The sequence below is a fragment of the Gossypium hirsutum genome, chromosome A10, assembly GCF_007990345.1.
Source record: "Gossypium hirsutum isolate 1008001.06 chromosome A10, Gossypium_hirsutum_v2.1, whole genome shotgun sequence".
Taxonomy (NCBI): domain Eukaryota; kingdom Viridiplantae; phylum Streptophyta; class Magnoliopsida; order Malvales; family Malvaceae; genus Gossypium; species Gossypium hirsutum.
The window spans coordinates 5339875-5363615 of NC_053433.1; the positions used below are offsets into that span (position 1 = coordinate 5339875).

General features: G+C 31.1%; 2 protein-coding genes across 5 annotated transcripts; one reads left to right on the forward strand and one right to left on the reverse strand.

The window, feature by feature from the left end:
* Nucleotides 1–15927: 15927 nt before the first annotated feature.
* LOC107897456 (ethylene-responsive transcription factor RAP2-12) lies at nt 15928–19915 on the forward strand. 4 transcript variants are annotated; one of them, XR_005903700.1, is made up of 4 exons: nt 15928–16420; nt 17607–18540; nt 18671–18760; nt 19314–19915. XR_005903700.1 is itself a non-coding variant. In XM_016822925.2 (3 exons), the coding sequence occupies exons 1-2, from the start codon at nt 16135–16137 to the stop codon at nt 18491–18493; spliced, it is 1173 nt and encodes a 390-aa protein (XP_016678414.2). In that variant the 5' UTR covers nt 15928–16134; the 3' UTR covers nt 18494–18540; nt 18671–18897. The 4 variants fall into 4 exon arrangements, 2 of the variants coding, with proteins under 2 accessions (XP_016678414.2, XP_016678413.2); XR_005903699.1 differs by having other exon boundaries at nt 17607–18536; XM_016822925.2 differs by lacking the exon at nt 19314–19915 and having other exon boundaries at nt 18671–18897.
* Nucleotides 19916–22078: 2163 nt separating this feature from the next.
* Nucleotides 22079–22874, reverse strand: LOC107897455 (histone H3.2). Its single transcript, XM_041079669.1, has one exon. The coding sequence runs from the start codon at nt 22663–22665 to the stop codon at nt 22255–22257; it is 411 nt and encodes a 136-aa protein (XP_040935603.1). The 5' UTR covers nt 22666–22874; the 3' UTR covers nt 22079–22254.
* Nucleotides 22875–23741: the final 867 nt, after the last annotated feature.

A 23741-nucleotide genomic window follows, 5' to 3' on the forward strand; every position in this document is an offset into this window, starting at 1 on the left:
TAGTTAGAATGATATATAAAATATGTTAGTTATATTATTAATATATTAAGCACACAAAAAATTATAAATGTGAACAAAATTACTTCAATTTAACACTAATGTAAAAGAATCTCCCCTGTATACGTATATTATTTTCTTGGTCAAGACTCTCTATCAATTTTTTTAGCACAAGTGTGAATTTAGTCTCTATACTTTAATTTGGTCAATTAGTGTCTTTCTTCTTTTTGAATTGGGTAATTCTAGTTCCTTTATTTTTTGAATTTTAAAATTTCAGCTCTAATTCAGTTAAATCCTTTTGGGTAAATTCCACTATTAATCTTGTACTATACGTAAAGTGGTAGGTTTACTCTATGTTCTCTAATTTGATCATTCATAGTCTCTAAAATTTTAAATTTTGAAATTTTATTCTTGAATTAAATGACGATTGTTAAATTCATTAATTGGCTTTTTTTTGTGTGTAGATAATATGTAAAAATGGCATGCAATTTGATATAGCATTATACATGTGATAATATATTTATTGTATGAGATTTTGGAAATAGCATAACTTGATGCATTGGTCAATTACGATTTGATCAGGACCAAAATTTTAAAATTTGAAAAATATATAAACTTAAAATGACTAAATTAAAATACATGTATTAAATTCATAATTTACACATAATACAGGGACTAATAAATTTTAACCTATTTCTTTGATCTTCTAGAACTCGGCATTCTTGATATAGAATACAAAAGTTAATTGAAGATTTTTTTTGAAGATTGATGTGAAATTATGATTAAGTCACTTAATTATAAAGAATTTAAACAACTTGCGTTGGTGGGTGAATCCACTTGTTTCAACCTAATTAAGAATAAGAACATGGTTCTAAAACAAAATTAATTGCATGCAATTTGTGTTGGTGGGTGAACCCACTTGTTTAAGCCAAAAAATTTTACTCATTTTTCAGTTTTGGTCATATAAATTTAATTTTTTTTATTTTAATCACTAATATTATTAAAATTTAATATTTTGGTTGCATTTCTATTAAATCGCTAACGATGGCCTTTTTATTGATTAATAATAAATTTAGCCCTCTAATAATTATAAATTCTATCAATTTAGTCCTAAATCTAAAATATTGAACAAATCTAACTTTAATTTTACACATTCTATCAATTTAGTCTAGATTTTTAAAAATTAAAAAAACTTTAAAAATAAAAATTATTTAAAAATTCATTTTCGTTAAAAATACATAAGATTTTATAAAAATATTTCTAAATAAATGAATATATATATTTTTCTCATATTCTAACATAAAATTTATTTATTAAAATAATATTTTTATAGATAAAATAATAATCTTATAAATAAAAAAATATACGGGGAAACCATGAAATACCTAGATAGATTCTACTTTTCCTTTTTTTGTTAACAAGCACCATGTTCAGGTTAGACAAAAAACTACAACCTGAGGTAGAAAAGTGTGAGAATTAATGTATTTAGGTTATCGCCCAAAATAAGTTTGTTGCATTTAAGGCTACAGTTAATGGAGGGCATGATTAAGATATATGGGTGAGGATGAGATCTTGGAGATCTAGTAGATGGAAAGCTATGTCAATAGCTCCACAACTAATTCCTAGTTAGATAGTGCAATGATGAATAATATGGAAATCGAGGAGTTTGGAGTAAGGGTTATTGGTATCGGTGGTTGTGGGCAAAGGCGGTTGTAACACCCCTATCCCGTCTTTGTTGTCAGATTAGGGTTACAGAGTGTAACAACACAATATAGAACATTTAACTTTAAAAAGAAACAATTATACAAAATTAACTAATAACATTCCATAACTCATATAATTCAAGATAAAATTACATTTATGGACCTTAAATCAAGCCCACGGGGCCTAAAAATAATATGAAAATAATCAAGGGTCATTTTGAAACAAAACATAAAAACTTGAAAAATTTGAAAATAGGGGTCATATAATTCAATGATTTATTTAATTGAATCAGTTGAACTGACGAACCGATGACCTAACCGATTTTATCACTGATTTTTTATGAAAACCTTGCAATAATGATAATCGAAATCGAATTAGTCTACAAGTATAAGTGTGTTGTTTACAGTTGAGAAGCAAAGAAATGGAAAATTTGTGATGTAGTGAGATATTATTAAGGTTGAGTTTGGTTTAGGGTTTAAAAGGAGGAGAAATCCCAGGTTGATGCAATCGGGCCCCATGAGTTATCAAATGCGAATGATGTTTCCCTCGAGCTGCCTAAAGGACCTATTACCAGAGCTAGGGCTAAGAAGTTTAAAGACACAATTTCAGCTTTGGTTGATCGGGTTTGGGGTGAATCCGTGGCCAGTCTACTTGAAAACTCATGGACCAACAAGATGAGCAAACCGTGCACTTTACTTCAAGCTCTTCCAGCTTAATTTTTAACAAGCTCGTTTTTAGCTTATTCATTTTTTTTTGAAATAATTAATTAAATTGTCTTAGTTGCTGTTAAGTTTAATTTGAGTCTTAGTTAAATATTTCTTGGTTCAGCCGAATTAATGTGTGAGATTTAAGCTAAGTAAATTTGTTGAATTTGCTAGGACAATGTACATGGACGGCAAAGAAGAGGTGGACAACATCATGCATAATTTGTGGAACAAATTAAGGAAGCATTTGACCAACATCATGCATAATTCATGGAAGAATTTGAGGAAGCATTTGACCAACATCATGCATAATTCATGGAAGAATTTGAGGAAGCATTTGGCCAACATCATGCATAATTCATGGAAGAATTTGAGGAAGCATCTGACCAACATCATGCATAATTCATGGAAGAATTTAAGGAAGCATTTGGCCAACATCATGCATAATTTAAGGAACAAATTGAGGAAGCACCATGGCCGAATTTGGCTTCCAATTTTACCCATTCGGCTACCCTTTTGTTTTGCCTATAAATATGTGTTAAATTTCATTGTAAGGGGAGAAGAACCTGGAATTAATGTTTTTACATTTTGTGAGATTGTTTACAACTCTCATTGTTCTCCAAAGACTCGTTTGACTTATCAAGTAACCCTTGTGGCGTCAACCCATTCTTCTTATCTGAACTTATCACTTTGCATCCCAAAGTGTGGCATTCAAGTTATACCGAGTTCCTATCATCTTTGATAGTGGGTCAAGGTTCCATTTTATTCGTTTTCCATCCATACAACATTTAACCTTTCCTAAGTATTCGTATAAGCCTCGGGTTAACACACTTATATTGTGTTGGTTCGACTTGAATACTTGGTTTTCATTCACCTATCATCCTCAATACACTTCATAACCCCTTTTGAACTAAATTTGAGCATTTATCCCTTCTTTCTTAACCTATCTTTGACAAACCTTGATATTACTCCAATTCACGATCGGGTACATCAACGACTCGACTCTCATCACCGAGGCCGGGGCATATCATCTGGTATCAGAGCTAGCCGAATCGGAGTAAGAATCATCATCTTTGATATTATGGTTTTGTAAAAAAAATCAAAAAAGAAAATTTTTCCTACGGTCTAGGCGCGGACGAAAAGAACGTGAAAGATCCGTAAAAAAAAAGTCTGGAAACCCTTCAACAATTTTTTTTGAATCATAATCTACACTCCTTTATACCCCTTTGAGTGAATTTTCACGTTTTCAAAAAAAAATTATCCAATTTATTATTTTTTCTTTCTTCTTTTGTATTCGGTATTAAAAAAAAAGAGAAATTCAAAAAAAAAATTCAGAATTAAAAAAAAGTGATTGAAATTCATTTTAAGTTTTGTTTGATAGCCTACCATTTCCGACATCATTGCCCACCAAGCCAACTCAATTTTGTAAGCCGACGACAAACGGTATTGATTTGTCTATCTAGTTTGCGGAGAACTTCGAGAGGCGAAAATCGAGTGGTAAAAGGCAAGAGCGATTGGTGAGACCATTAGAGAGGAGTAAAAGCCAAATTGTGTGAAATTTTCTTTGTGAGGAACTGGTGAGAATTTTGTGGTGAGGTATTTAATTTTCTGTTATTATTATTATTTTTTTTAACATTTCTTCTTTTAGTATATAATCATGTCTCAAGATACCGAGCAAAACGTGGTGGGAAGAGAAGGAGTTCCCGATTTAGGCCAACAAGCCCTCTTAAGAGAATTTCAACGAATGCTCCGTAACGAGCTTGAATCCATCAATGAGAGGCTAGATCGAGTGGAATGAGGGCCAACACGAGAAGGAACCCCTCAAGGACTGAGAAGGGAGCGGGGGCGAGCAAGACCTTTTGTGGATGATCCCTTCGAGCCAAGCGAGGAGGAAAGTGACCAAGCATTGGGTCAAAACGAAAGACGACGAGGTCAAAGGAATAGGGGTCCTAGAGATCGAGGCCAAGTTGATGGTGATTTAAAAGGTATTAAACTATCCATTCCTCCCTTTCATGGGAAATCTGATCCGGAAGCCTATCTAGAATGGGAGAGAAAAATAGAGGTGATCTTCGAGTGTCACAACTACTCGGAGAGCAAAAAGGTGAAATTGGCGGCAATCGAGTTCTCCGATTACGCAATGGTATGGTGGGATCAACTCACAACGAGTCGAAGAAGGAACGGGGAGCGGCCAATCTCATCTTGGACCGAAATGAAAGCCGTAATGCGTAAGCGATTTATACCCTCTTACTATTATCGTGAACTTTATCAAAAATTACAGAATCTTACGCAAGGAAATCGAAGTGTGGAGGACTACTTCAAAGAAATGGAAATTGCCATGATTCGAGCAAACGTGGATGAAGATCGTGAAGCAACCATGGCTCGATTCTTAGCCGGCCTTAATCGTGACATAGCTAACGTGGTGGAACTTCAACACTATGTCGAAGTTGTTGATATGGTACATGTTGCCATCAAAGTCAAAGTTGTTGATATGGTACTTGTGTTACCTGATTTTGCTAAAATGTTTGAAGTTGAATGTGATGCATCAGGTGTCAGAATTGGAGCCGTTCTAATGCAAGATGGAAGGCCCGTGGCATACTTTAGTGAGAAGTTAAATGGAGCCGTTCTCAACTATCCGACGTATGACAAAGAAATGTATGCTCTAATTCGAGCTCTCGAGACTTGGCAGCACTACTTATGGCCAAAAGAGTTTGTCATACACTCGGATCATGAGGCATTGAAGCATATCAAGGGACAAGCAAAATTAAATAAACGACACGCCAAATGGGTAGAGTATTTAGAATCTTTTCCTTACATCATCAAATATAAAAAGGGTAAGGAAAACATTGTGGCTGACGCGTTATCTCGACGATATACTTTGCTATCATATTTAGATTCAAAATTGCTCGGATTTGCCTTTTTGAAGGAATTGTATAATGATGATGTTAATTTTGGTGATATTTATAAATCTTGTGAAAACAAAGCTGTTGATAAGTTTTACAGGTTTGATGGATTTCTTTTTCGCGAAGGTAAGCTTTGTATTCCGCAAAGTTCAATACGGAAATTGTTGGTGATCGAGGCACATGGTGGTGGACTCATGGGCCATTTTGGGGTGGCTAAGACGTTTTCAACCCTCCAAGAACATTTCTTTTGGCCTGGAATGAGAAAAGAAGTTGAACAAATTTGTAGTCACTGCATAACTTGCAAGAAGGCCAAGTCCAAGATTAATCCACATGGGCTCTACAAACCGTTGCCCATACCTGACGCACCATGGGTCGATCTTTCTATGGATTTTATCCTAGGACTTCCAAGGACTAAAACGGGGAAGGATTCAATTTTTGTTGTTGTAGATAGATTCTCCAAAATGTCACATTTTATAGCTTGTTCTAAAACTGACGATGCCGTTCATATTGCTAATTTGTTCTTTAGGGAGGTTGTACGACTTCACGGAATTCCAAAAACCATCGTATCCAATCGAGACGCAAAGTTCCTAAGTCATTTTTGGAGGTCTCTATGGGGAAAGCTAGGAACGAAACTGTTGTTTTCAACAACCTGTCATCCCCAAACGGATGGACAAACGGAGGTTCTGAATCGCGTGCTATCAACCTTATTACGAGCAATTATTCGAAAGAATCTCAAAGCGTGGGAGGAATGTTTACCGCATGTGGAATTCGCTTACAATAGATCCGTCCATTCTGCTACTAAACATTCACCATTTGAGGTTGTGTGTGGATTCAATCCTCTAACTCCATTAGATTTGCTTCCTTTGCCCTGTGATCAGCTTGTTCATACCGATGCAAAACGAAAAGCCGATTATGTGAAGCAACTTCATCAAAAGGTGAGAACCAACATTGAAGTGCGAACCGAACAATATATGCGAGCTGCAAACAAAAGAAGGAAGCAAATAGTGTTTGAACCCGGAGATTGGGTTTGGGTTCACATGAGGAAGGAAAGGTTCCCGGCCCAACGAAGGTCAAAGCTGTTGCCAAGAGGAGACGGACCCTTTCAAGTGTTGGAACGAATTAATGAGAACTCTTACAAGCTTGATCTCCCAGGTGATTACAATATTAGCGCAAGCTTTAATGTGGCTGATTTATCTCCCTTTGATGCAGGTAGCGATTTGGGGACAAATCGCCTCGAAGAGGGAGGGAATGATGCAATCGGGCCCCATGAGTTATCAAATGCGAATGATGTTTCCCTCGAGCTGCCTAAAGGACCTATTACCAGAGCTAGGGCTAAGAAGTTTAAAGACACAATTTCAGCTTTGGTTGATCGGGTTTGGGGTGAATCCGTGGCCAGTCTACTTGAAAACTCATGGACCAACAAGATGAGCAAACCGTGCACTTTACTTCAAGCTCTTCCAGCTTAATTTTTAACAAGCTCGTTTTTAGCTTATTCATTTTTTTTTGAAATAATTAATTAAATTGTCTTAGTTGCTGTTAAGTTTAATTTGAGTCTTAGTTAAATATTTCTTGGTTCAGCCGAATTAATGTGTGAGATTTAAGCTAAGTAAATTTGTTGAATTTGCTAGGACAATGTACATGGACGACAAAGAAGAGGTAGACAACATCATGCATAATTTGTGGAACAAATTAAGGAAGCATTTGACCAACATCATGCATAATTCATGGAAGAATTTGAGGAAGCATTTGACCAACATCATGCATAATTCATGGAAGAATTTGAGGAAGCATTTGGCCAACATCATGCATAATTCATGGAAGAATTTGAGGAAGCATTTGACCAACATCATGCATAATTCATGGAAGAATTTAAGGAAGCATTTGGCCAACATCATGCATAATTTAAGGAACAAATTGAGGAAGCACCATGGCCGAATTTGGCTTCCAATTTTACCCATTCGGCTACCCTTTTGTTTTGCCTATAAATATGTGTTAAATTTCATTGTAAGGGGAGAAGAACCTGGAATTAATGTTTTTACATTTTGTGAGATTGTTTACAACTCTCATTGTTCTCCAAAGACTCGTTTGACTTATCAAGTAACCCTTGTGGCGTCAACCCATTCTTCTTATCCGAACTTATCACTTTGCATCCAAAGTGTGGTGTTCAAGTTATACCGAGGTTCCTATCATCTTTGATAGTGGGTCAAGGTTCCATTTTATTCGTTTTCCATCCATACAACATTTAACCTTTCCTAAGTATTCGTATAAGCCCCGGGTTAACACACTTATATTGTGTTGGTTCAACTTGAATACTTGGTTTTCATTCACCTATCATCCTCAATACACTTCATAACCCCTTTTGAACTAAATTTGAGCCTTTATCCCTTCTTTCTTAACCTATCTTCGACAAACCTTGATATTACTCCAATTCACGATCGGGTACATCAACGACTCGACTCTCATCACCGAGGCCGGGGCGTATCACAGGTAATTGGAGGCGACCAATAATTGTGAACAATTGCGGGGAAAGGAAAGCATTATTTAATTATCATCATTTAATTATCTCCAAATTGCCGAAATTAAATAACCATTATTTTATTATAATCATAGCTTAGGTCGATCTAAAAAATTTATTATTTTATTAACATAAATTTAGAAGGAATAAATCTGTTAAATCCTAATCTAAAATAGATATTTATTTCAAATACTATATTTTTTTTTCAAGATGTAGTCCTACTATTTTTACTTAAATTATAATCGAAATTAAGCATTACATAACACAATAATTTAATAATTTGAATATATCAAGAATCTAAACGTGGGATTTAAGCAGTGGCAGATTTTATCATTTTAAGACTAAGTTCTGTGAGGATATAATTAAAATTTAAAAAAACATAGTAAAAATTTTCAAAATTTTGTTAAGGGGAAGGCTCCTCTTAGCCTCTATTACGATCTACCTCTTGAATTAAGTCAAGATAAACTTAGTGGCAATTTGTACATGATTTACGCAAGATGAGAGTCGAACTTTGGACCTTCCATCTTTGACAACACTATTAAATATGGACGACAAAGCTAAAAATTTTGTATTAAAGGTTAAGAATTTAAAAAAAAAAACTAGTCCAAATTGAATAAATGATTTTTGGAGAGGGATTAAAAACGAAATTACATCGAACTTATTTGCGAGTATTATAAAAATAAAATTGAGTCCATAAAAGAAGGACGGTTTGTAGACGCTGATGTTCAAATATAAACAATTATAATGGCAATAATTTGAAAATGGTCGCATAGGGCCAAACTCAAGAGCTTGTCGTTAGCCAGCCAGCGGGTCCCTTTGCTTTTCTTTCTTTCCTTTATAGAATTTTATATTCAAACTTATCAATTGGATTTGTCGTTTTATTTCAATTTGTATATTCTGATGCATGCATCTCCTCTTTTTTACCTTTTTCCACTTTTTTTTTTCACAATTATTCTGCTCAATTCACGTTGGTCCCCCGCGGTAAATTTGGTGGGAAGTTTCCCCGTAGTTTGCTTATATGTGTGGTGTAATGCAGTCTAGGAACATTACACCACACATATATCTAAATTATGACCATCCGTACGTATTCCTAGTATGCAGCACATGTTAGAAGTGAAATGGGTTAAACATGGACCAACTATTTGAATATAAATGGCGAGATAGTTGTTAACTTTGTCCGTTAATCATGTACTGGAGGGTTCGATTTTGGTTTATGAGAATGAATGATCAATCATTTTCTTTTTAAGATGGGACTTCTAACAAAAGAATTAATCATTGTTATAGGTAATCGATAATTTCAACAACAACAACAAAAAAAAAGGACAACTATATGGTGTAATACAAGCTTTGCATAGGTCTACCTTTTGATTGCTCGGTAGATGTTCGTTGAAGCGGTACTTAAAAGTAAGAGATATCATAATATTAACAAATTTGAATATCAGTTAAATATTTTTTTTTACAAAATAATATCTAAAATGAGTGTTTTATCTCCTCAAAAACTTTTTTATCAAAATGCTAAATAGTTAAATTATTAACTAAATTCGTCTTTAACAATAAATAAATTTTTAAATTTTATAATGTGCAAATAAGATTTATTTTGATTTATATCTAGATATATTTTGATTATTATTCTGATAGTACAATGTAATATTTGTTTTATATTACATAGATTTTATTCTTTGTAATTATAATTACAAGCTCTTTATAAAAAAATCAAGGTTGTTTTAAATGGAAAATATTAAATAAAATACAATTGCTTAAAAAAAATTTAATAATATCTACAACTATTCATAACCCCTCAGTTTATATTGGTATTATTGTTAGTATAAGAGGACATGAGTTCAAGTGCATTGAAGCATATTATTCTCTTATTTACAGGTTGAAGAGGGACTATGAGTAGTTCTAAATATTATATCAAAAAATAAAAATTAAAAATCGTGATGTTACATTTATATAAAAAGAAATATATCAAAAATAATAATAAATAAATTGAGGCCATTAATGGAAGAATCTGGGGTTGGTAGTGGATGGAAGAATATGATCACATGAGTTTGGGAAACATGTGGTTATATTATATGTTTGGAGTCAATGTTTTCCTTTTTCACCTGTTGACTTATGTGCTTAGGCTTAAGTGCTTAACAAAGGTTGGTTACCGAAAATTTTGAATTTTGATTTAAATTTTATCAGTATTATTTTAGTTTAAATAAATTTTATTTAAATTTATTTTGATTTAGATCCAAATGTATTTCGATTTCAGTTCGAACATGTTTTATAACGGTTTATTGTGGTTATAATTATCCATATTAATGCGGTGATACAATATGGAGGAAGTCAAAACGAAGCAAGGGAGATTAGTTCATCCAAAAAACCCAAGAGTCAAAATAGGTCTAAATGTATAAGATTAAAGTATGCTTCAAGTTCTTATACTTTTCATATATTTAAAATTTATTTCTTTTATTTTTTGAATTTAAAAATTTAGGTCCAAATGTAAATACTGTTGAAAATCTTCTGTTAAATTCCGTCTATTGCAATGTCATGTATTTTGTTATATGACTATCAAGTGAGTATTTCTACTATTTCAAAATGTCACACAAAAGATTTTAATAGAATAAATTTAACGATTTTAACAAATAGACTTAAAATTTTAAACCCAAAAAAATAGAGGGACTAAATTTTTGAAAATAAAAATAAAGGGACTAAATTCTATATATACAAAAAGTACAAAGACTTGAGAATTTTTCAACCTATATATATGTATCTATACTATTATTTAAGTACGTGACTGAATTAATGTCACGAGTCAACTCGACATAAACTCAATCTCCTTACATATCTTAAAACAAGTTATATTATTATAACGGGATGTTTGTATTTTCCTTTTCAGTCAAAACTAATAAAAAGTTGCAAATACTAATATTTGAATCCACGCCACCAGCCTCTATAAAACATTTTCTTTATCACTTCGACTAAACTTTTAATCTCAATACTAACTCAAGAAAAATGACAATAATATATAAATATTTAGAGTGCATTTTATATTTTTAATTTAATATACTCAGTCAATTAATTTTTCTTTTATTTACAATTTAAACTAATTTTTATTTTCATTCTTTACTTATATGTGTTATTATTAATTTCAAATTTTATTAATTTAATTTATATTCTAAATACCTAATTTCAACGTTATTAAATTTTTAATAATTGTAATTTTAATTTCTTAACAAAATAAAACTAAATCAAATATTGAAAAGAGAAAACTCTGAGTACAATTTTCCCGTATCACGTTTCTTTCCCTTAAAATCCTAAAACCAAGCACGTTACAAGCTTTTATAAGAAAAAGATAATTTTATTTTTGAATATATAATAAACCCAAATTTTAGTTCCCCTGAAAATGCGATAAATTAGGATGATATAAAAATATTAAATAATTCAGAACAATTTTTTTTTAAAATGTAAATTCGCATCCTCTTATTAATAAAAAGAGTTATAAAGTAAAAATAATATACGTTTTCGAACAACTTAAGAAAAATAAAAATTAAAGAAAATTAGATCCTTTCTTCTTCTGTGCTTTGAGAACCTCTCAATAAGTCTGGAATCTCATATCACAAATTAAAGTAATGAATCAGATTAAATATGAGACAATCACTCATTTGCTAGAGAATGAGTAAAACCTTCTAGCTCATCAAGATATGGGTGAGCAAAATTCGATTCGAATCGAGAAAAAAATTCTAATTTCGAGTTAATTGAGTCAATTTGAATAACTTGATTCAAGTTTCGAGTTTGAGTCGAGTTGAATTTCACAATTCGAATAAAAAATTGGTGTAAATACTATTTTGATCCTTATCAACTTTGAAAGTAAGCAATTTGGTCTCTCTCAATAAAATTACAAAATAATTCAAAATATTTATAAAAATTCTAAAAAATATATAGAAAAATTTATAATTTTAAGCTAATTAATTTATGTGCATGGAATTAGTTATAATGTAATAATATTTTTATTTAACATGTTTGTCTTTTTAATTTAATTCAAATAATTTTATTCAATTCAATTTAATTTAAATTTCATCTCACTTGACTCTATTAAAAAATATTTCAAATTGATGTAAGATAATAAAATAAGACCTATGAACCCGATTCACTTTGAAAAAAAATTATTCTTCAATCAAACATTCACTTTTATTTTAAGATATTTGTTTCGTGAAACTCAGCTGAAATGACGGAAGTATTATCTCTCCGTCTCCGAAAAAGGTTAAAACTAAATTCTAACAGTTGTTTTCTAAAGTTACAAGGATTGATCTAGAAGTGAGAAATCAATATAATTAAAATTGGGCATATAATAATAAGGAGGAAGCTCTATTGAAATTTGTTGATTTATGTGCACTGGAAACACAACAAAAAAAAAAACAAAAGGTAAGTAAAGTTGCAGACAGGGGTTGAGGTGGGCAGGTAGCATATTTCCAGAGTGCCACGTGCATTTTTCATATATCATCAAAGCAAAGTATAATAAAAGCACAAAGGCCATACACACCAAGCCACGAACCCTTGAAGTCAAAGTAAAACTGCGATCAAACCATTAGCAAATCAAACGACTGAAAAAATGACAGGTGTCATGTACCGCGTGTAGATGTCGAGAGTGGAGCCTTTATGTAATAACACATCAAAATCACGATTTAGCGTAACTGTGATGAAAATTGAGAGAGATTTGAGTTGAAGCCAGTATCGAACGCGAATCACTTACAATGTGACCATAAAAAGAGAGAAGAGGCCACAACAACATAACCATTACTCTTTATTACATCCTCTGTTATATAAAGTATAAATTAAAATTGGTGTAATTTTAGAACCAATTTTTACAAATAAATTATTTATTTGATTTTATGATATGCTTTTATTTTTTAAAATTTATGATTATGGAATTAAAAAGCAACATAAATTGTAATTTACACAGGTAGTTATTAAATTATAAGTAAATTTTGATTTTGATTTTTAATTTTAAAAAAAATTATAATTTAGTCATTAAATTATTCTAAAGTTTTTTATTTAAGTCATTAGGCTGTTAAAATCGATAATATATGGCTCTCGTTATTCGCACTATTTGTACCAATTGAAAGGTATCTTACTCCTTTTTTCTATAATTCAATTTTTTTTTATGAAACATCTTTAAACGTAAGAATCTATAAACCAAAATTCAAACAGTTTTTTTCTCTAATATTTGACACTAACCTTCAGATCGACTTGAATTTAAAATATGTTCTTCTACTCATCGATGGGTACTTATCCACCATACTGATCATCGAATCATTGCTTGGAGGTCACTAGCAATGGAGAAACCAAAAATTTTTTAGGGGCTGAAATTAAATTGTAATTTTTACAATAGCAAAAATACAATTTCATCATTTTAATAGCCTATATATTTATAATTTTTAAAAGATTAAATCAATTTTTTATATTTTTAGGAGGATTAAAATATAATTTTATCATTATTAATTTAAAATTTTAAAAATTTTAAAGGCCTACTATTCTGGGAGGTCGGGGCCTACCAGCCCCCAATTTTGCCCCTACTTACCAATGAAACTTTAACTTTAATAAAAATATATAAATAATTTAATAATTTAATAATTTAAATAAAAACTTTTAAATAATTCAACAATCAAATTATAATCGTTTTAATTAAATAATCCAAACAAAAACTTACAGCGAAACTAAAAAAAAAATAGTTGCAAAATAATTTTTATAAAAAATGGGTTTGTATCTATTTTCATAATAAATTTCAATTCTTTATATGTGTGAGATAAATAGATGAACAATTTTTAGTTGAAATAATGGGAATTCAATTTTTGGATGTCGATAGAAAAGAAGAAAATGATGGTTGTAATTAGATGTTAAATTTCTATTTTCACCTTGATGTATCTATTTATTAAACAACACATCCATGTGCAAAATCAATGAAGAAGGGATTGAATTGTTGAAGGGTGCGTGGAAAAACTCGTGAAGTGAATAAGATAATGGGTCAAATCTGTTGAAGAAACGTACACGCTCCTCCTGCATTAGGCAAACACCAGCCTCGGGTGCTTTATAAAACAATAGTTTATTCTATTTGGTTTAATAATTCCTTTGCCCTTCAATTTTATAAAAAATGTCATTTTACCCCTCCATATAGTTTTTTGCTTTTTTCAGTTTTTAAATTCCACGTCGTATTTTTTTGTTAAATCACCTTAAAATGAATGGAAAACTTAATCTTTTTTCTTTTATTTTGTTAATAGTGTATACACGTACATTGTCATGTAAATGACATATCAGTATTTAATTAATTTTTAAAATTAAAAAATCAAACAACTTATAAAACCATTTTAAAAAATTAATTAAATGCTAACGTGTCATTTATGTGGAAATCCGTGTCTATGCCATGTCATTAAAGTTAAAATTTTCATTTATCTTGAGATAATTTGACAAAAAATACAAATTAAAAATTAAAAGAGACAAAAAAATAAATAAAAAACTAAAATATATAAGTTGGACATCTAAAAAAATCATTATATTAATTCAATTTTTAGTGTCATGCTCATGTGAAATGCGTAATAAATAGAATATATATAATCAAAATCTACAATAAAATTGTGTATATATATATTAAAGAATTAGTATTTAAAATACGTTACAATTTTTAATTTTGTTTAAGTTTCATACAGTTTACATCCTAAATGAGTGTCCCCTTAATTAGATGTTATTAATGCATTTTTAGGCCCTCTTGAATTGAACAGCTGTATTTTGTCTCTTTTAAGTTTTAACTAAATGAAAATTTACAGCTTTTGGTCCTTCCAAGAAATTAATAATTCAATTTAAGTCAGTTTAACACAATTTTTTTAATTTTATCCCTAATTTTTAAAATTTATCTTACTCCCCTCTATGTATAAAATGTTTTTTCATAAATCAAATACCTACTTATTTATAGTGTTGTTTGAACTAGATTAGATCGGTCGAATGGGTTGGGAATCGATACAAACCGGTTGAATTAAGGCTAAAAGATTGATTGAATTGGGATTTTTAGTTTTTTTTTGTTAAAACAAATTAAAAAATAATAATAAAGAAAAAAAGAAAAAAAATTTAAAAAACCAGAAAAAGGACAAAAGGTGCCTTAGAATTTGGTGGCACCAAATTATTTAATTAGTATTTATATTTGTTTAAAGCCCCCATTTTATCAAAAAATAGTATTTTTCTAATATTTATACAGGTGATGCCATTTTATATAACTCCATTAAAAAATTAATTTTTTATCTCGACTGTTGACGTGGCATGTTAGCGGCGCTAAACATTTTGGCTCCATTAACTTTTATTGTAAATTTTAAGTTATTTATGTATTTTATCAAAGAATAAATTATTTACATAATTAATTAATTTTTTTAAAATTAATTTTATAAAAAAACTATAGAAATTAATCTACTCAATCTTTAATAAATAGTTCAAAATGTAATCTTACTTGACTTGTATAATACATTTATAGAGAAAAGACAATGTTACTGCAATTGCAAAACAACTTCACATGTCATACACAAGCAAAAAGATTTGTCTCATCAACGAATTAAAAGAGTCTTTTAATCTTATCATTACAAAATATATTTGCTTCTCTTTTTTTTTCTATTAAAATTTATCATTACAATTAGCTCTCACTATTTAAGTCGGAGTTATTTTGATTCTTCACAAACACTATTTCTTAAAAGTAATATTATTATTATTATAAATAATCAAGGCTATAAAATAATGATTTATTTGATTTTGAAAAAATAAATTATAATTATATCAAAATAAATGGATTTCTTTAATTATCATTAATATGGAAAGTACAATATTCTAGAATATACATAGTTACAATAAACATCAATCGTATATATACATGTTGGTATTTCATATTTTTATGTGTGAATAATATAAATTTAAATATAATAAATTAATCAAGTAATGACTTAATTTAAAAATTATTTTTAAAATAATTAATTTTCACTCATTTTTAATTCAGCACAAATAATATTTTGTTAAAAATTAATAAAATTTAAAAAGAAAAACAAAAATGGGTAATTTCATTAGTGGAGCAAGGGTGAAAAAGTAAAATGAGGGGTTCCATTATTTCCTCCGCAAGAAATATAAATACACATTATTAGCCCCGCTAATTCTCCTAAAAACCAACCCATTTATTTCACTACCCAACAACCCAAAAGATAAAAGGAATCGTTTACTTGTTCGTAGCAATTTATCGTCATTTCAAGCTCAATTCTCTGAAAATTTTTGTGCTGAACTTCTTTTTTCTCTTTGTACCACCATGTGTGGAGGTGCTATTATCTCCGATTTCATACCGCCGTCGCGGTCGCGACGATTGACGGCCGATTTCTTGTGGCCCGATCTGAAAAAATCCGGGTTGAAGAAGGGGTCGGGTAAGAGATACTCGAAGCCCGTGATCGACTTGGGCGATGATTTCGAGACTGACTTTCAGGAGTTCAAAGATGAAGAATCTGATATAGATGATTATGATGTTGATGATGTTTTGGCTGATGTAAAGCCCTTTGCTTTTAACGCTACAAAGAAACCTGCTTCTGCTGTATCTCATGGTAAATAATGATTTCCTCTCTTGATTTTTCTACTTTTGTTATTTTGTGTTACTTTTTTTTTTCTTGGTAGAAATAAACCTTTTCCTTCATTGCTAATCTTTCATTTTTATTGTTCCTGTAATAATTTTGAAGGTTTAATTGGGTTAGATCATTGATTAATTGCTGGTGACATTTTTTTTTGTTATATTGCTCAACAGTTGTTGACTTCTTGTAGAATTTTCCTTGTTTATTTGGTTATTTGATAAAATAGAATTAGGCTTCTTGAATACTTTGGCTAGTATTTTCAGTTGAAATTTTGTTAAATCTTTTTATTTTTTATAATTGTTCTTTATTTTCCAGCTTTTTCTAGATGTTTCTCTGGTTATACATTTATATATATATATAAGCTTTTCCTTTTTAATTCTCTTTTTTTTCCTTGCCGTATTTCTTTGCTTTCTCTACTTTAGAAAGTCAAATATTTTTCCTTTAGCCCTTTAAGATTTTTGGTTTTAAGCCGAAAAATTACATGAAAAAGATACTAGTAGAAGTTTTATCATGAAGCTTTAGCAATTTAAAGCTTCTTCAACTTGAGTAAATGAAGATCTGTAATAATAATGAGATTTTCTATAAGCACATATCACCTAATTTTGTAATTCTGGGTTTTTGTTCTTTGAATATTGTTAAAATTAACTTTGAAATCTTATATTTTTTCTGTTTATTAAAAATATATTTATATTGAAATTGAACTTTTCTGTTGTTTACCTATAAATCTTTTAAAAATAAACTTTTATTCAATATTAATTAGTAAAATTTCTATTTAAATTAACTTTTAATTGTTTCATTGTGACCGATCTGTATGGTTTCTTTGTATTTGTACTTCTTTCCTTTTGTCAAATGTTGTTTGAGATCTTGATATGAAGGAGATATGTTTTCTATCTTCAAAAGGAGAGATCAAAGTTCTTTTATTTTTATTTTTTAATTGGTATGGACGAAATATAATTTGAGAATCGATGCCCGGATTAATAATTTCTGGGATGTAGTCACTAAAAAGGCCTGTCTCATGATTTTCTTGCAGTTAAAGGTCCTAAATTATATTTCCTTGTGACAGTTATGTTGTGATTTGTAGTTTTTCATGGATGAGTAATGTTTATTTATGGTTCTTGTATCTGTATGATATTAAAATCTTCTTTTTGTTCTATCATTGAAGGTTCGAACTCTGAAAAATCCATGCAATTCAATGGTCAAGCTGAGAAATGTGCGAAAAGAAAGAGGAAGAACCAGTATCGTGGAATCCGGCAGCGCCCATGGGGTAAATGGGCTGCTGAGATCCGTGACCCAAGGAAAGGGGTTAGGGTCTGGTTAGGAACTTTCAATACTGCTGAAGAAGCTGCGAGAGCTTATGATGCTGAGGCGCGGAGAATTCGTGGTAAGAAAGCGAAGGTGAACTTCCCTAACGAGACTCCGCGTACCTCTCCAAAGTGTGCGGTCAAGACAAATTCTCAGAAACCACTTTCCAAGTCGAATTTGAGCCCTGTTCAGCTAAATCTCAACCAGAATTACAATTACTTGAGCCAGCCTGAGCAGGAATACTTCGATACCATGGGTTTCGTAGAAGAGAAGCCACTGGTCAATCAGTTTGCATATGTGGACCCTGTTCCTACGTCTATAGATGCTGGATTTAATCAATCAGATAATGCCCCCTTGTACTTCAATTCGGACCAGGGAAGTAACTCCATCAATTGTTCCGACTATGGCTGGGGAGAACAGGGTGCCAGAACTCCTGAAATATCATCCATTCTTGAAGCTTCTGTAGTGGGTGAAGAGTTTCTTGAGGATGCTAACCCTAGCAAGAAGCTGAAACCAAGTTCTGACAATCTTATGCATGCTGAAGAGAACTCCGCAAAGACCTTGTCGGACGAGCTGTTGGCTTTGGACAACCAGATGAAATACTTCCAAATGCCACCATTTATTGAAGGAAACTGGGACGCCACTATTGATGCCTTCCTCAATGGAGATGCAACACAGGATGGTGGAAACCCGATGGATCTTTGGAACTTTGATGATTTCCCTGCCATGGCGGAGGGTGTTTTCTGAACGAACTTTCCATAATAACTAGTGTTTGTAAATAAAGCAACATGTTAGTGAGTTTTTCACAACCCCTCTGGCAGCTGCTTTATTAGTTTGTGTTATAAAAATGATTTTGTCTTTATTGAACAAAATGTTGATTTATTTATACCTTTGTTTTTTTTTTTTTCTTTTTACTTCTCTCAGGAATTTGGTCAAAATCTGTTGTGAAGTTGAAGTAAAAACCAAGCTATATGCATGCATAAGCCTTGCCTGCACTGCTTTCAGAGGTTCTTAGTATGTACCCTTTTTTTATGTGTTTTTTTTGTGGACTTTGGACTAAATTTTAAATTTGAGTGACTGTAAAAGTGATTGTGTCTGAATTTGTTTATGTTTGAATACTGAAAAACATATGAATGTTTTAAATTCTGCTATTTGATTCTCGCATGCTCTCTTTTAGTGCTTTAACATGGTCTACTTATTATTTTAGGTTAATGTTCAAATCGATAGTACCTTAGTAGGTTCAAATGGATTACGCTGTTTATCTATTTTTTAGTGTGGGTGCATCATTCAGATTTTCTGTATCAGCTTTAGAAAGAGTTTAGAGATGTCCTTTAATGCCTGAACAAGTGAGATCTATGGTCTGTATGAAAATAGAGGACACATGGTTGTACTTTGGTCTATCATGGTATCAGTTGGACTCATATAGAAGTTGAGTTCAGCAAAATATGTTATTTTTAACGATAATAAGTAATATAATATAAAACTTAATGAAATTAGTAAAGAAAAGACGATCATAATTAAATTATAGTGTTGTTGTTAATCAAATTAACATTTGGTTCCCAAACAGAGGCCGGTGTTGTGTTATGGAAATTGGTGCATTATGTTGGCAATGTGCAGCAGCAGAGGCACGTGAAGTCATATGCGTGGCAGAGCAATGTGCAGCTGCATGGGACAGGACATAGATAAGGGTCATATGGAAAGTAGGAAAATTTTACAGTCTTTTTCTGATCTGCCCTGCCTTCCATTTAGGGTCGTAGAGCATTTGGTGGAGCATGGCGAAGTTATTATCGACAAAGGAACGTGTCGATAAGGTCACCCATGTATGATGGGATTTTGTTTGGTAGCTGAGGGTCTGAATGTCAAGGGATATATGATGGAGGGGGGGGTCAAGTTAGGTGCAGTAGGCCCCATTTCCCACCATCAAAGAGTTGTTAAAGGGGTAGCTGAGCCATTGGCAACCCGCAACCACGGGAAGAGAGAATCAAAAATGGTGAAATGAAAGGAAGGTATCGTTAAAGGGGATCTCGTGATTGTGCATGAGGAGCATAACATCGCTTGCAAAATCAGACCACCACCACCACCAGCGTCGAGGGCCCTTTCATTGACAATAATCATATATAATTGTGATCCCATTAGTTCTTAATATCATTTAGATCACTTTTCCCTGTCTTCTACAGCCCTACTTTTCGGGAAGCCATAACCACTTTGATTTCAAGGGATGACTTCACCCATCAAACCTTACCATATCCAACAAATCGTTCCGGAAAGATGCATTGGGTGATAAACAGCTTAATGTCTTTTAAGTAAGCTATTTATTAAAATTTCTAAACAAATAAAAACAGTAAATTAGTCTTTTTATTATTAAATTGATGATTTTAATTTTTATATTATTAAATAAATCAAATAACATTAAATTGTAAAAATTGTAATGGTGTTAACATTTATGTTTGAAAATCATATATATATATTTTTCTTTTCCAGTTTAATTTCGAGTAAGATATTCCATTTACAAGGCTAAGCTTTCAAAAAATTAAGTCTATAAAACTGTATTTTTAAATAATAAATATTAACTTTATTAAATTTTAATTTAATTTTTTAATAATATAGGAATTATATTTAATGAGATTAATTTGACTCAATCCTACAATAAAGGAATTCTACACGTACATTAGGGGGGGAAAAACCAGAGATATGGTATAAAAACTGTTTTGGAATTCTCACAGGGAGGATCTTCAAATGCTCAGTTTAATTATTAATTAAATTAAATTATCATTAATGAAATTATCTAAAATGTAAAATGCTTAATCGTTAACTGAATTAAAAAAATTTTAAATACATTAATCGAATCTAAATATTTTAATTAATTCGATTGGTTAACCAAAATTTATATGTTTTATCTTTTAATTAAAATAAATTTAAAATATAAAAAATATATTGTTAATGTTTATTTTTTTAATAGTTCGAAAAATATATGATATACAGTATATTATTTATTTTGATTAATATAAAAAATAAGTTTAAGAAATACCTTGTTAATATAAAAATTTATATATAAATATATATTATTCAATTCGGTTAATTACTCAATTTTGAACTGAATTAATTAATAACTAAAATTTTAAAAAATCACTGACCAACTTTTGATTGAGCTAAATTCAAACACCGACCAAATAACTGAATTAGATTATTTCAGGATAATTATGAAGGTAAGATTGGGCTTTCGTGATGATGATAAATATGTACTAAACCGGTTAAATAATCACTTGAAAAGGGTCCATAAATAGGCAGCTGATAAGATCCTTATATGATTGTTTTTTTGGTGGAAAATGACATAAGAATACTGTATCAAACTAATATGAACAAAAAACACCTGAAGACTTGTTTTGTTCAACAGCGTTGATTAGCTACTTAAGCACATCTTCGACCACCTACATACTTTTCTTCCCTACAGAAGACATTTCAGTTATGAGATTAACAGTTTGATTACACTCTCTGGTATCGTTCAATGATTTATGCTTTGTAACATTTGTTAAATTTGCCAAAGCAAAACTGAATTCGAGGACCTGGAGTAACCTTTTTGAATAGCTTTATCCACTTCTAAATAATCTATTTGAATCAAAATCTTATCATGCTCTCTTTTTTTGTAACAAAATTAAACCATCCCATATATTCTAGAGCTCTGCATAAAAAATTGAGCAATCATTCAAGTTATGATTAAACCCAACAATTCACTCTCTGGACTGGTCTCGCACCACCGCAAACAGATACCAACTCCGTACGCCCCCAGTATGTAGATAAACAAAATTACCTGACATTGAGTGATCTTGAATACCTTATATAATTGTATTTGAATGTCTTGTTGAGTTCTTGGCTTAATATAGTAATTTTGGGAAAGCAATTTATAACAATTGGGATAATTGTTGGATTGCATTTATTCATACTTGTAAATGGTAAATTAGATTTTATCCAATAAATAATTTAATTGATTTGTTGAAAGACAGCCAGAAAATTATGAAAAAAGATGGGACATTAAAACTCCCATAATAACGCAAGTTAATCCCCCCATAATTATCTCCTTATTTATCTCCAATGGCAGTTAGGATGGCATAAATAACTTCACACAAATCTTGGTTACACCAAGACCTTGTGGTTATGATCATGGTGGAATGTGTGTACTCATCCCTGTTCGATTCAAATTTGTATATACTCCACATAATTATCTTCATATTTTCTTGTCTTCAACAATTTACAATAAAATAAATGGTGGAATTTGAGGCAATGTTTACAATAATTGGAATATAAAGCAACTCTCATAAAGTGAACCTTAAAATATGAAGAAATTGTTCCCGTTTCATTAACCAAATTTCTTGAAAACATCAAGAAACTATACAGCATCCATTAAAATTCGATCGATTTAAATCTAACACTTGCAGAGAAAGATAATACAACCAAACGAACACAAGCATATATCTCTTATTCTAGGCATTAGTCAACTAAAACAAACTAACCTAAGCTCTCTCGCCTCTGATCCTCCTGGCAAGCTGGATATCTTTAGGCATGATGGTAACCCTCTTAGCATGAATAGCACATAGATTAGTATCTTCAAACAGCCCGACGAGATAAGCCTCGGCAGCTTCTTGAAGAGCGGCGACAGCGCTGCTTTGAAACCTTAAATCGGTCTTGAAATCTTGAGCGATTTCTCTCACAAGCCTCTGGAATGGAAGCTTTCTGATCAAGAGCTCGGTGCTCTTCTGGTACTTCCTGATTTCCCTGAGAGCCACAGTTCCTGGCCTGAAACGGTGAGGCTTCTTCACTCCTCCGGTCGCCGGAGCTGACTTCCGAGCAGCCTTCGTGGCTAGTTGCTTACGTGGGGCCTTGCCGCCGGTTGATTTCCTCGCAGTTTGCTTAGTACGAGCCATTTGTTAAACAATGTGATGAGAAAATAAGGGTGTTTGGATTGCGAGAAAGCTGAAGAAAATTTGAAAGAAAATATTTTCAATAGGAGCAATTGAAGCGGATATATAAAAAGGGGGATTTGGGGGAAGGCGGGAATCAGTAATTAGGAAATATTTTAAATGGAGCAATATGAACCGTAGATTTGATGGGTTATCGACGGCTGTTAAGTTGTGGAACGATGAAAATTGGCCGATAGGATTGCTTTTAAGCGGCATGGTTTCAAAGTTTTGGCGCATTTTTTACTTCTCGTTGATGATTATTCAAGAGGATCTAATCCGTCCACTGAGGAGATATTGACGGATATGATCTATTAGTCAGTGAGCATTGCATAACAATCCGTGGTATATCCGGACAACCAATGGATTTATCCATAGATCTTGACACTTCACAATTCACATAGTAGTACATACTTTATTTTATTTTTGGTTAAAATATGACATAAGTCACTGTTCTTTTCTAAAATTGAAAATTTAGTCCTTGTATCCATGTATTTTTATTATCAGGAATTTAGTCTCTCCATCTTTCAAATTTTAAAATTCAAGTCCAACTATTAATGTTATTAATTTTTTATTAAATTTGTTAGTGTGATGTTTTGAAATTTCAAAAAAAGCTCATTGGGAATCCATACAATTAAAAAAATACGTAATTATCATGAATATAACAAAAAATTAACAATGTTAATCATTAGACCTAGTTTTTTAAATCTTTAAAAGAAAGGGACTTATAGCACATTTTACCTTTTATTTTTTTATGTCCTTGTTTTTTTTATTATCATAGCAAAAGAAATATGCTGAGATCATGCTTATCCAATAATTGACATATAAATGCAATATTTATTAGATTATGTCACACACAATATTAATGAATCACGTAATTATATAATAGATATAAAAGAATTTATATAAATAACAAAATAGGTTTTGATTAAATGGTAAAATATAAATATTAAAAATGATAAAGATTCAGCTTAAAACCTTATTATATGTATTTATATTTCTATTTTTCTATATAAATTGACAAAAGTATCCACAAAATAATA

Coding starts and splice junctions, on each gene's coding strand:
- LOC107897456 (XM_016822925.2), top strand. CDS start 16,135: ATGTGTGGAGGTGCTATTATCTCCGATTTCATACCGCCGTCGCGGTCG. Junction 16,421..17,606: donor TGCTTCTGCTGTATCTCATG/GTAAATAATGAT, acceptor CTATCATTGAAG/GTTCGAACTCTGAAAAATCC.
- LOC107897455 (XM_041079669.1), bottom strand. CDS start 22,665: ATGGCTCGTACTAAGCAAACTGCGAGGAAATCAACCGGCGGCAAGGCC.